This window comes from Zootoca vivipara, chromosome 3 (assembly GCF_965207765.1).
Source record: "Zootoca vivipara chromosome 3, rZooViv2.hap1.1, whole genome shotgun sequence".
In the NCBI taxonomy this organism is placed as follows: Eukaryota; Metazoa; Chordata; class Lepidosauria; order Squamata; family Lacertidae; genus Zootoca; species Zootoca vivipara.
Genome location: NC_142586.1, coordinates 16,922,194 through 16,934,259, shown reverse-complemented (window position 1 = coordinate 16,934,259; position 12,066 = coordinate 16,922,194). Strand labels below are relative to the sequence as shown.

Below are 12,066 nucleotides of genomic sequence, written 5' to 3'. Positions count from 1 at the left end.
CTCTAGATGTTAGGGCAGGCATCCCCAAACTGCAGCCCTCCAGGTGTTTTGGCCTACAACTCCCATGATCCCTAGCTAACAGGACCAGTGGTCGGAGAAGATGGGAATTGTAGTCCAAAACATCTGGAGGGCCGAAGTTTGGGGATTCCTGTGTTAGGGCATGCTTGGGGAAGCACCTTCAATGGACTTGTCCACCCTTGAAGAGAGTGGGAACATGGGTCAAGACTACCTCTGAGCCTACTCCAGAGGTTTCCCCCACCCACCACCAACTGTCCTTTGGGAGAGGATTCCAGGAGAGAGTTGGGTGGCTGACAAAAGTCAATCTCAAAGCCTGGTCTGGATGGAAAGAGGGGTAAGCCCCCTCTTCGATGTTATGGTCCCAATCCAATATCACTTAGCTGCTTTGAAGAAGCCCTTGGGAGGAATTCAATGTTGCACTAATATGATCATTCCATTAAGGGAAGCATTTTAAACAACCCTACCTCCCTTCTCCCTACATACTGTTATGGGGGTTCTCCCAACCCCTACCCCCCCCAAAGCCAATTTCAGGAGGCCTGGGGGGAATAGAGAGGGGAAAGCTGTGTTACAGACGCCCTTATGCAGGTGATGGGACTCCTTAGCTGAATCCCATCCCCAACATAGAGCTGTCTAATTTGGCCCTCATGACATTGCAACATGTATATTTTATTTTCCCATAACCATAAAACAGATGTGGGGTGCAGGCTGGGTATCTGAAGTTCAGATACAGAATTCTGCTATAAACATAGTTCAGAGCGATCTCCCAGTCTTCAAAACAGATTGTTTGTGCTATCTACTTTCAAGAGGGTGTTCAAGTTTGATAGGTAAAAACACAGTCCTGAATATGCACATCAACTTTAACTGCAATATCTCAATCTCCATGGCAGATACCGCATAAACATTACTTTTGCAGTGTTCCCCATACACCTTTTAAAAACAGGTGCAAGGAGTTCAGTTGGTCTTCAGATCTCAGAACTGCTGTTAAACATATTGACTCCCAGGTTGATACTTCAATCTTCAGGGTAGATATTGTACTGTGCTGTACGTTTCAATTTTTCTGGCTTTAATTAAAAGGCTATCCATAACAGACCCATTAAAATTAATGGACATGACTGACTTAGGCCCATTGATTTTAGTGCGTCTACTCTGGTTAATCCGTAGTTGGCTGCAACCCTCTGATATGATGGCATAGCCAGATGCTGTCATGATGGGCTCACTGCTTGAATACTTTTCTGTTCTTATGTACAGTACATATCTGTGCTTGCAAGAAGTCTGGTTATATTTTTAGGAAGCAGGAGGATTTCAGCTCCATTTGTATCACTGACGTTGATTCTCCGGATTTCGGAATGTGGACTATTGGTCATCTTGGGAGTTTATACGAGGGTGGTGGTCCATGTAAACAAGCCAACACTTGTTCTTTGGCTGTCTGTTACCGTGCCGAGAACAATATGTGCAACTTCATTGCCATTATCCAAACATTGATTTGCTTGAATGTGAAATGGTACCTATATTCAGCATGCAGCAGGCACATTGAGCTAAAAGGCCATCAGGCAGAAGGATGCAGAAAGTCCCGGGTTCAAGCCCTGACATCTCCAGATCCTTGCCGAGCTGCTTTAAATATTACTTGAGTAGTTTAGGCATTGCTGAGCTAGATGTGGTCTGACACAATTCAAGCCATCTCCCTTTGTTCTTCCAAAATGGTGATACTATTTTACTTTCCAATTAGCTGATCACTTTAAATCTCTCAATTTAATCTGAGATGCATGTACGAGTTTTCCCAAAGAGATTTGGACAGGTGGTGGTGGGGAGATAAATTCACTTTCCTGGTTGTCCAGTTACCTATGAATTTAAATCGGATGCTAGTGTCGATGAATTAGATACATTTTTTTTCTACCTTGCCCTGCATTTTTCTTGGGTAGTGGCTTCCCTTTGTGCCCTGTTTTCATTGCAGCTGATCCCCTTGCTAAGTCGAAGTTGGCCACCCCAAAACCTGACAGCTGAAGCACTTGATTGATGAAGCAAAGCCTCATGCTGGCTTTGATTTTCCCCTTCTGATGAGTCTTAACACTGTGATTACTGAGAAGGCTACTGAGGGAAGGTGGGTGACTCAACGGAAGAAACCCCGGCCTGGGAAAGGGTGGAGTGAACTGACTGTGCTTTCTCCTTGCCCGCCACACACTTGCTCTCTGGCCAGGAACTTCAAAAATAAAATAAAACCTGTCTCAAGGAAACGCAGACAGACAGCGTCAGTGAGGTAGAGGAACTGGTGTTCAAACCAAAGCAGCTGAAATGCTCTGGCTACTCAAGACGCCTGGCGTTTGCCTTTTCCTACTACTGCCTGCAGTTTTAGGGGTCCGGTACAGGTTTCCTAAGCGCTCGGTTCGGGTAGGTTTGCGCTCCATTCCATTGCAGGGCAAGACATTCGGTGGAAAAGCTGCAGCAAGGGCCGATGAACCCTACTCTGGAGATACAGAGGGTTTTTCAACAGTCTCCTCTACAGGTAATTTAGCTTCTGTGCTATGGGCAGAGGGTCTGGAGAAATGCTAAAGGTCAGGCATATTTTCTAGGTGTTGGCTATATGTTCCATGTCTTGCCATCCCAAATATTCAGATAATAATAACATTAATAATAGGAGCTGGACCTCAGTATCTGGGCTGAACGATGGGGGTGGAGACGCTCCTTCAGGTATACTAGGCTGAGGTCGTTTAGGGCTCAGCCTTGACACTTTGAATTGTGCTCGGAAACGTGCTAGGAGCCAATGTAGGACCTGTGTTATATCGTCCCGGTGGTCACTCCCAGTCTCCAATCTAGCTGCGGCATTCTGGATTAATTGTAGTTTCCAGGTCACCTTCAAAGGTAGCCCTACGTAGAGCACATTGCAGTAGTCCAAGTGGGAGATAGCCAGAGCATGCACCCCACGGGCAGGTAGGGTCTCAGCCTGCGTACCAGATGGAGCTGGTAGACAGCCACCCTGGACACAGAATTGACCTGCGCCTCCATGGACAGTCATGAGTCCAAAATGACTCCCAGACTGAGCATCTGGTCCTTCAAGGGTACAGTTACCCCACTTAGGACCATCACAATCTCCTTTTTTCTGGCAGGTCTGCAGGTGGGACACAAATTGTTCTGGTGTATCTTTTTTTTATTGACAAGAGATGTGATGATGGCAGGCATTCTATCATAAATACTCAACAACCATATTGGATTGATGAGAATTCCTGATGACACGTTGGGGTACTTTTAGGCCAGACTTTCTCAACCCTGTAGCCGAAATGTTATGGACTACAGCTCTCACAAGCCCATAGCTACCATGACAAATGATCAGAGATGATGGAAGTTGTCACCCAAAGCATCTGGAGGATACCAGGGTGCTTTAGAGAAAAGCCAAGTAGTCATAATAATATATTATAAATTCGCATGGAAATATAGGTTGTTAGAACTTTTAATTATGCCCCTGTGAGTTCCAAAACTTCCCTCTTCCCCTAGCATAGAAGAAGACCCCACATCTGTTAAGTTAAAAATTAGTTGACTTATGAACCCTTCAAAGGTCCGCTCCATGTGCTATTCCATACATCCCTCGGAAAAGTTGTACAGGCAGTATAACTTGGCTTAGTTGCAAAGTGGTGAAAGTTCCCAAATCATTGTTATATAGGAACTCAAGAGAGGCTTTTTAGAGCCATGTGGCTAAGCTACTGCAACCAAAATAAGGCAGGCAGGGTGGGGGTGAAGAGAGGATAGGGAATTTGAAGAAGCTGTAAAAGTTGTACAAGTGTTCAATATTCTCCCAGACTTGCTATCATGGTTGAATCTCCAGACAGGGGCTTAAACGGCAAAGAAGTTGTTGAAATATCACAAATGGGTCATTGGTGACATGTTTGTGTGTGTCCTGCTTTCATATTTTCTCCAGAATTGGTAACTTCATATTAAATGGGGGTGGCGGGACATCGTGAAAAACTTGCATGTGCGAGGAGTTCCAATCCCACAATAAACACTTATCTGAAAACACACTATTCCAATTGTGTCAAGCCTGTTGTGATGACCATTAGTGTAGAAATCATTTAAAAATTAAAAATAGCATTGATATTGTCAACACTTTCACAGTGATAAAATCATTAAACTCTTCTATATTCTTCTAAAATGTACTTCTGAGCAGACCTAGAACTGCACCATTTTGTGCTACACATTACTATCCCAGGCAGGCAGACTTCTCGATTTTCCATTTGTACCACACTGGAGTCAAACTTGTAAAAAGGAAAGAAAAAAAAATCAAACGTTTTTCAATGTCTCTTTTAAGTCCAGCCACTTAATTTGGAATATTGTGCTTCAATTGTCTTGCAGAGGATATATGCCGGAGTCGCCCCATAGACCTTGTATTTATAATAGACAGCTCCCGCAGTGTCCGGCCTCTGGAGTTTGAAAAAGTGAAAACCTTCTTGGCCAAACTGATTGAAGCCTTGGATGTGGGGGAAAGAGCGACTCGTGTGGCTGTGGTCAACTATGCCAGCACAGTCAAGATTGAATTTAATCTTCAGAAGTACTTTGACAAAGCTTCCATGAAGAATGCCATCTATCACATCCATCCATTATCTGTGGGGACTATGACTGGCTTGGCCATCCAGACAGCCATCAACGAAGTTTTCACCAGAGACGGAGGGGCAAGGGACTCTTCCCATGATGTCCCTAAGGTGGTCATTATTGTGACCGATGGGCGGCCTCAGGATCAGGTCCATGAGGTGGCTTACAGGGCTCGAGCCTCTGGAATCGAGATTTATGCCGTTGGGGTTGACCGAGCAGACATGGAGTTCTTGCGGCTGATAGTGAGTGAGCCGGTCAATGAGCACGTTTCTTATGTGGAGACCTATGGTGTGATAGAAAAGCTGGCTTCCAAATTTCGAGAGACGTTCTGTGGTAAGATAATCACTACATGGTGATTATTCCCCTTTGTTTCTGCTGCTAGGATAAGGATATACAGTCGTACCTTGGAAGTCGAACGGAATCCATTCCGGAAGTCCGTTCGACTTCCAAAACATTCGAAAACCAAAGCGTAGCTTCTGATTGGCTGCAGGGACCCCCTGCAGCCAATCAGAAGACGTGGAAACTCCGTCGGACATTCGGGTTTCAAAGGAACATTCGCAAACCGGAACAATCACTTCCGGGTTTGCGGTGTTCGGGATCCAAGGTATGTTGTTAGGTAAGTCAGGTTTTTTTTCCATTTTTTTCCTTTTTAAATGTATTATATGGTTTTGTTGATGTGAATTGCTTTGATATATCTTTTCATGATACAGCCGTATACAAATGTTTAAAATAAGTAAATAAATTCCCCACATAAAAACTGAACTGTGTCTCTCTATGAGACCGTTGTGCCATCTCAGCCAGGAAATGCTTAATAAGTTATTTGACCAGAGAGCATTAAATGTTTTCTGTGGTACCATCGGACATAATTCTTCTGTACACTCCTTCCCTAGCTGTGGATGTTTGTACCCTTGGGACCCACAACTGTGAGCAACTTTGTGTGAGTAGCGATGGCTCTTGGCGCTGTGAATGCTATGAAGGTTACACCTTGAATCCGGACAAGAGAACTTGCACAAGCAAGGAGTTGGAGGCACGTTCAGGTAACATGTTTTGTGAGGAGATTTGTTTTTTTTTTAAAGTAATTTGTAATTTAGTTATTAATGTAATTCCTTATTATCTGTCCTAGCTGGAGAGGGTTGTGCACCTGGAAGCCACGACTGTGAGCAATTGTGTGTTAGTAGCGATGGCTCCTGGCGCTGCGAGTGCTATGAAGGGTACACACTGAATCCAGACAAGAGAACTTGCTCAAGGAAGGAGTTGGAGGCTCCCTCAGGTAACACATTTTATGAGGAGATGTGGATTCTTACTATTTTATTAATTAGGTATTAATGTAGTTCCTTAATATATCTCCTAGGTCGGGAGACCTGCGGGCCTGGGACCCACAACTGTGAGCAGCTTTGTGTGAGTAGCGATGGCTCTTGGCATTGTGAGTGTTATGAAGGGTACACCTTGAATCCGGACAAGAGAACTTGCTCAAGGAAGGAGTCGGAAGCTTCTTCAGGTAACACATTTTGTGAGATTTATTTTGTTTTCTATGTAATTTATCCATTTATTCAGGGGTCAGCAACTTTTTTCAGCCATGGTCCAGTCCACTGTCCCTCAGACCATGTGGTGGGCTGGACTATTTTTTGGGGGGAAATATGAACAAATTCCTATGCCCCACAAATAACCCAGAGATGCATTTTAAATAAAAGGACACATTCTACTCTTGTAAAAACACGCTGATTCCCAGACCATCTGTGGGCTGGATTGAGAAGGCGATTGGGCAGCATCTGGCCCACGGGCCTTAGGTTGCCTACCCTTGCATTTATTGTCCAACTATTACAGTCATACCTTGGAAGTCAAATGGAATCCGTTCTGGAAGTCTGTTCAAATTCCAAAATGTTCGGAAACCAATGCACGGCTTCTGATTGGCTGCAGGAAGCTTATGCAGCCAATCCTTAGCCCCGGAAGCCCCATCAGATGATTGGGTCCCAAAGAACATTTGCAAACTGGAACACTCAGTTCCGGGTTTGCGGCGTTTGGGAGTCAAAACATCCGAGTACCAAGACGTTCAGGATCCAAGGTACGACTGTAATATAATTCCTTATCCTAGATGGAGAGGGTTGTTTATCTGGAAGCCACAATTGTGAGCAACTCTGTGCGAGTACTGATGGCTCCTCGCGCTGCGAGTGCTATGAAGGGTACACCTTGAATCCAGACAAGAGAACTTGCTCAAGGAAGGAGTTGGAAGCTTCTTCAGGTAACACATTTTGTGAGATTTATTCTGTTTTCTAAGTAGGTTATCCATTTATTATTCAGATATTAATGTAATTCCTTAACATCTGCCAAGGTGGAGAGGGTTGTGCATCTGGAAGCCACGACTGTGAGCAATTGTGTGTGAGTACAGATGGATCTTGGCGTTGTGAGTGCTATGAAGGGTACACACTGAACCCAGACAAGAGAACTTGCTCAAGGAAGGAGTTGGAGGTTCCTTCAGGTAACACATTTCATGAGAATTCTTCTGCTGCCCCCCTACATAATGAATCAATTTATCATTCAACTATTAATGTAATTCCTTATTATCTGTCCTAGCTGGAGAGGCTTGTGCATCTGGAAGCCACGACTGTGAGCAATTGTGTGTGAGCACAGATGGATCCTGGCATTGTGAATGCTATGAAGGGTACACACTGAACCCAGACAAGAGAACTTGCTCAAGGAAGGAGTTAGAATCTTCTTCAGGTAATACGTTTTGTGATATTTCATTTGTTTATCAATTTATTATCTAATATTAATGTAACTGGGGTGTATGGGATGTTACGGGAGTGGTAGTACCAGTACCTCTGTTGTGCTCCTTCTGGGGTAGTTTCTCCACCTTTGGTCTGCACCCTGCACTCAGCTCTCAGCTGTGGCTACTAGAAGCCGCCCGCATGCGACAGCGGCCACACCTTGGGAAGTGGTTTCGACTGGCCAGCCAAACCAGGTGAGGATATCCTATTGGTCTCAAACGCTTGCTCTGCTCCCTTTGGGCCACATTAGCAAGGCTGAGCGGTGGGTGGGTCTTGTCATTTGGGCAGCCCAGGTCCTCTATATTCACTGCCCAGGTTGTACCCCAAAGAAGTTGCTCCGGTGCTGCTAATCCAGCGGCTTGACTTCATCCCCAGAGCGCATGCCATTGTTTCTCAAGACCAGGCATCCCCAAACTGCGGCCCTCCAGATGTTTTGGCCTACAACTCCCATGATCCCTAGCTAAGAGGACCAGTGGTCAGGGATGATGGGAATTGTAGTCCAAAACATCTGGAGGGCCAAAGTTTGGGGGTGCCTGCTCAAGACAGACGGATGCGAACAACAGATAAGGTAGCTTCTTGATCTCTGTCCTAGGTGGAGAGGGTTGTTTGTCCGGAAGCCACAATTGTGAGCAACTCTGTGCGAGTACCGATGGCTCCTGGCGCTGCGGGTGCTATGAAGGATATATCTTGAATCCAGATAAGAGAACTTGCTCAAGAAAGGAGTTGGAGGCTCCCTCAGGTAACACATTTCATGAGATTTCTCCCCACCACCACCACCACCATAATGAATCAATTTATCATTCAACTACTATTAATGTAATTCCGTGACATCCATCCTAGGTGGAGAGGGTTGTGTATCTGAAAGCCACGACTGTGAGCAATTGTGTGTTAGTAGCAATGGCTCCTGGCGCTGCGAGTGCTATGAAGGGTACACACTGAATCCAGACAAGAGAACTTGCTCAAGGAAGGAGTTGGAGGCTCCCTCAGGTAACACATTTTATGAGGAGATTTGGCTTCTTACTAATTTATTAATTAGGTGTTAATGTAGTTCCTTAATATATCTCCTAGGTCGGGAGACCTGTGAGCCTGGGATCCACAATTGTGAGCAACTTTGTGTGAGTAGCGATGGCTCCTGGCACTGTGAATGTTATGAAGGGTACACCTTGAATCCGGACAACAGAACTTGCACAAGCAAGGAGTTGGAGGCACCTTCAGGTAACATGTTTTGAGAGCAGATTTGTTTTTTTAAAAAAAAATTAAATTATAATTTAGTTATTAATGTAATTCCTTATTATCCATCCTAGCTGGCGAGGCTTGTGCATCTGGAAACCACGACTGTGAGCAATTGTGTGTGAGTACAGACGGATCCTGGCATTGTGAGTGCTATGAAGGGTACACACTGAACCCAGACAAGAGAACTTGCTCAAGGAAGGAGTTGGAAGCTTCTTCGGGTAACATATTTTGTGAAATTTCTTCTGTTTTCTAAGTAATTTATCCATTTATTATTCAACTATTAATGTAATTCCTTGACATCCATCCTAGGTGGAGAGGGTTGTGTATCTGGAAGCCACGACTGTGAGCAATTGTGTGTTAGTAGCGATGGCTCCTGGCGCTGCGCGTGCTATGAAGGGTACACACTGAATCCAGACAAGAGAACTTGCTCAAGGAAGGAGTCGGAGGCCCCCCCAGGTAACACGTTGTGAAGAGATTTGTTGTTTTTTAAATTATTATTTAGTTATTGATATAGTTCCTTATCCAACCTAGGTGAAGAGAACTGTGTGCCTGGAACACACAACTGTGAGCAAATTTGTTTGAGTGCCGATGGCTCCTGGCATTGTGAGTGTTATGAAGGGTACACCTTGAATCCGGATAAAAGAACTTGCTCAAGGAAGAATCTGGAGGCTCCTTCACGTAATACATTTTCTGAGGTTCTTTTCAGTATTTTAAAAAAATAGTTTAGTATTTAATTATTAATGTAGTTCCTTATCTGTCCTAGGTGGGGAGAGCTGTGTACCTGGGACTCACAATTGTGAGCAAATCTGTGTGAGTAGCGATGGCTCCTGGCACTGCGAGTGCTTTGAAGGCTACGTCTTGAATCAAGACAAGAGGACTTGCTCACGTAAGAATCTGGCAGCTTCATTAGCCAGCACATTTTGTGATGGGAGGTTTTGTGGTTTTTTTGGTTGGAAAACATTCAGCAATGTGATTTCTTAATCGCATTTGAATAATCTTATTGGACCCAGGTGGCGCTGTGGGTTAAACCACAGTCTAGGGCTTGCTGATCAGAAAGTCGGCAGTTCGAATCCCTGCAACGGGGTGAGCTCCTGTTGCTCGGTCCCAGCTCCTGCCCACCTAGCAGTTCGAAAGCACATCAAAGTGCAAGTAGATAAATAGGGACCGCTCCGGCAGGAAGGTAAACGGTGTTTCTGTGCGCTGCTCTGGTTCGCCAGAAGCGGCTTTGTCATGCTGGCCACATGACCCGGAAGCTGTCTGCGGACAAACGCCGGCTCCCTTGGCCTATAGAGCGAGATGAGCGCGCAATCCCAGAGTCGGATACAACTGGACCTGATGGTCAGGGGCCCCTTTACCTTTATTGTTGTTCAAAACTATCTTGTAAGGTGGGTCATTATTATTCATTCCCATATTGCTGGTAAAGGAGGGCTGGGTCTGAGAGAATAGCATCCCCAAAGCTTTATTTATACCTTGCCATGTCATGGCTAAAGTACAGTTAGAATTGGAGAGTTCCCCATGTATCAGGTGACAAACCTAGCTATTAGGCCACATCCGCTCTCTCTAAATACCTCAAGATGTTGTTTCGAATGATTTTCCAATTAGTTTGTCTTTTTCCCCCAGTTACAAAAGTCTTTATAAACCAAAAACTATCTATCTATCCATCTATCTATCTATCTATCTATCTATCTATCTATCTATCTATCTATCTAATGGCTGTGCAATAGTTGAGTGTTGTTTATGGACCATGGGGATTGTTTTGAGGATAATAAAAGAGGTGTCGGTGAGAACCAGGTCACGCCACTTTGAGCCCCCTTGATGGAAAGGCAGGATATTGATGTGCTAAATAACTAAATGTGTCTTCGTGAAGACCAAGTTACACAGCATAGCTCAACTCCCTCCCTAGCTAGAGAAAAGGACGTTTGCACAACTGGAGACCATGACTGCGAACAGATCTGTGTTGCCAGCGGTGACACTTGGCACTGCGACTGCTTTGAAGGGCACACCTTGAATCCGGATAAGAGGACCTGTTCAAGTAAAGATATGGCAGCTTATTCAACATATATTTGATGAGAAAGGGAGGGTGCAAGCCTATTTATCGTGATTCTCTCTCTTTTTTTAAAAATAGTTCATTCTTCAGCTTTGGACGTCTGTGGACCTGGAACCCACGACTGCCAACAAATCTGTGTTCCCAGTGGCAGTTCCCATCGTTGTGAGTGCTATGAAGGATTCACCCTGAATGCAGATAAGAAAACATGCTCAAGTAAGAATCTGGGTGATACATCAGGAAGGAAAAGCATTATGTTGCTTCTTTTCCCCCAGTACATATTTCAATTTGGTTGAGAAATTGCATTCTTAGTGGGTTTACTGCCATTTTTCTTGGAAATGGTCTGTCTCCCCTTGGGTGCGTACGTACCATGCATTTAAGGCACCCACCCGAGAATCCTGGGATCTGTAGTTTACCCCACTCAGCAGCCGAACAAACTACAGTTCCCAGGATTCTTTGGGGTGTGTGGAAATGTGTTTTTAAATGTGTGGTGTGTAACAGCTGCATGACAGGACGACGCTTACCCTTGAAGAGAGATGTGCTGAGGAGGAAAGCTATGCTGTCATGATATCTTCTGTCATGGAGACGTTAAATGGTTTTCTGCCCAGGAAATCCCATTTTGGGGAGCTGTGCTCTCCCATGGGTCATGTGACTCACATGGGAGCGCAGCCTGGAAGACACACGCCCTGGTTTTGTACTGGGACATGTTGGAAGGCATAGTGGCACCATTCACATAGCAAAAACTACCACACAGAGACCAACATTTTCAAAAGTAAGGGGGTCCATGGCTCGGCCTTTTAAAAAACAGGGCGTCCGCAGTACTCAGCTAATTGGGAACCACTGGTTTAGATACCAATGTTTTATTTCTTGTACCCTGCTCTGAGATTGGCTGGAGCAATGAAGAGTGGGTAACAACTATTGTTAATACATACATAACCGAATGCATATGGTTCATTCTCTCCTCAGGAATAGCAAGAAGCCGTCTTCCTTCTATGACAACGGAAGAGGCCTGTAAATGTGAATCACTTGCTAAATTTCACAAGCTGGCCACTTCATACCTTGAGGCAATATCTACGAAACATATCCTTTCTCTTGAGATCTTTTCAGTGGTGGATGCGTTGCTGTTTCACGTGCTTCCTCGTGCAGCAAACGTCTTTGCAAAATCTGATCTGCAGCAATGTGATATGTTCCTTAACGGTTGACCACTAGATGATCTGTCCAAGAAATTAGAAGCATACCAGTATGGAGCAGAGCATGTCTAGAGCTGAAGAACCAGCTGCAATTAAAAACAATTCTTTCCTATAGCACTTTCCAAGCTTTTCTTTCAAAGGAGTTGCTTTGTTGTTGTTTTTAAAAAATGCAAATGTGTGTAGTGACGCCACTTGTGTAATGCACATAATTGTGTCTAATCAAAGAAAGTCCATTCTGCAT

The 12,066-nt window shown here is 44.7% G+C and overlaps 1 protein-coding gene across 1 annotated transcript; it reads left to right on the top strand.

Moving 5' to 3' along the window:
- The first annotated feature begins 3,037 nt into the window (after positions 1-3,037).
- Positions 3,038-11,837, top strand: MATN3 (matrilin 3). The gene is made up of 7 exons (XM_088665501.1): positions 3,038-3,071; positions 4,357-4,926; positions 5,484-5,606; positions 5,945-6,074; positions 10,499-10,623; positions 10,717-10,851; positions 11,602-11,837. Exons 1-7 carry the CDS (start codon positions 3,038-3,040, stop codon positions 11,835-11,837), a joined length of 1,353 nt encoding a protein of 450 aa, XP_088521627.1.
- The last annotated feature ends 229 nt before the right edge of the window (positions 11,838-12,066 follow it).

Coding starts and splice junctions, on each gene's coding strand:
- MATN3 (XM_088665501.1), top strand. CDS start 3,038: ATGACTCCCAGACTGAGCATCTGGTCCTTCAAGG. Junction 4,927..5,483: donor ATTTCGAGAGACGTTCTGTG/GTAAGATAATCA, acceptor CTCCTTCCCTAG/CTGTGGATGTTTGTACCCTT. Junction 5,607..5,944: donor GGACAAGAGAACTTGCACAA/GCAAGGAGTTGG, acceptor TATATCTCCTAG/GTCGGGAGACCTGCGGGCCT.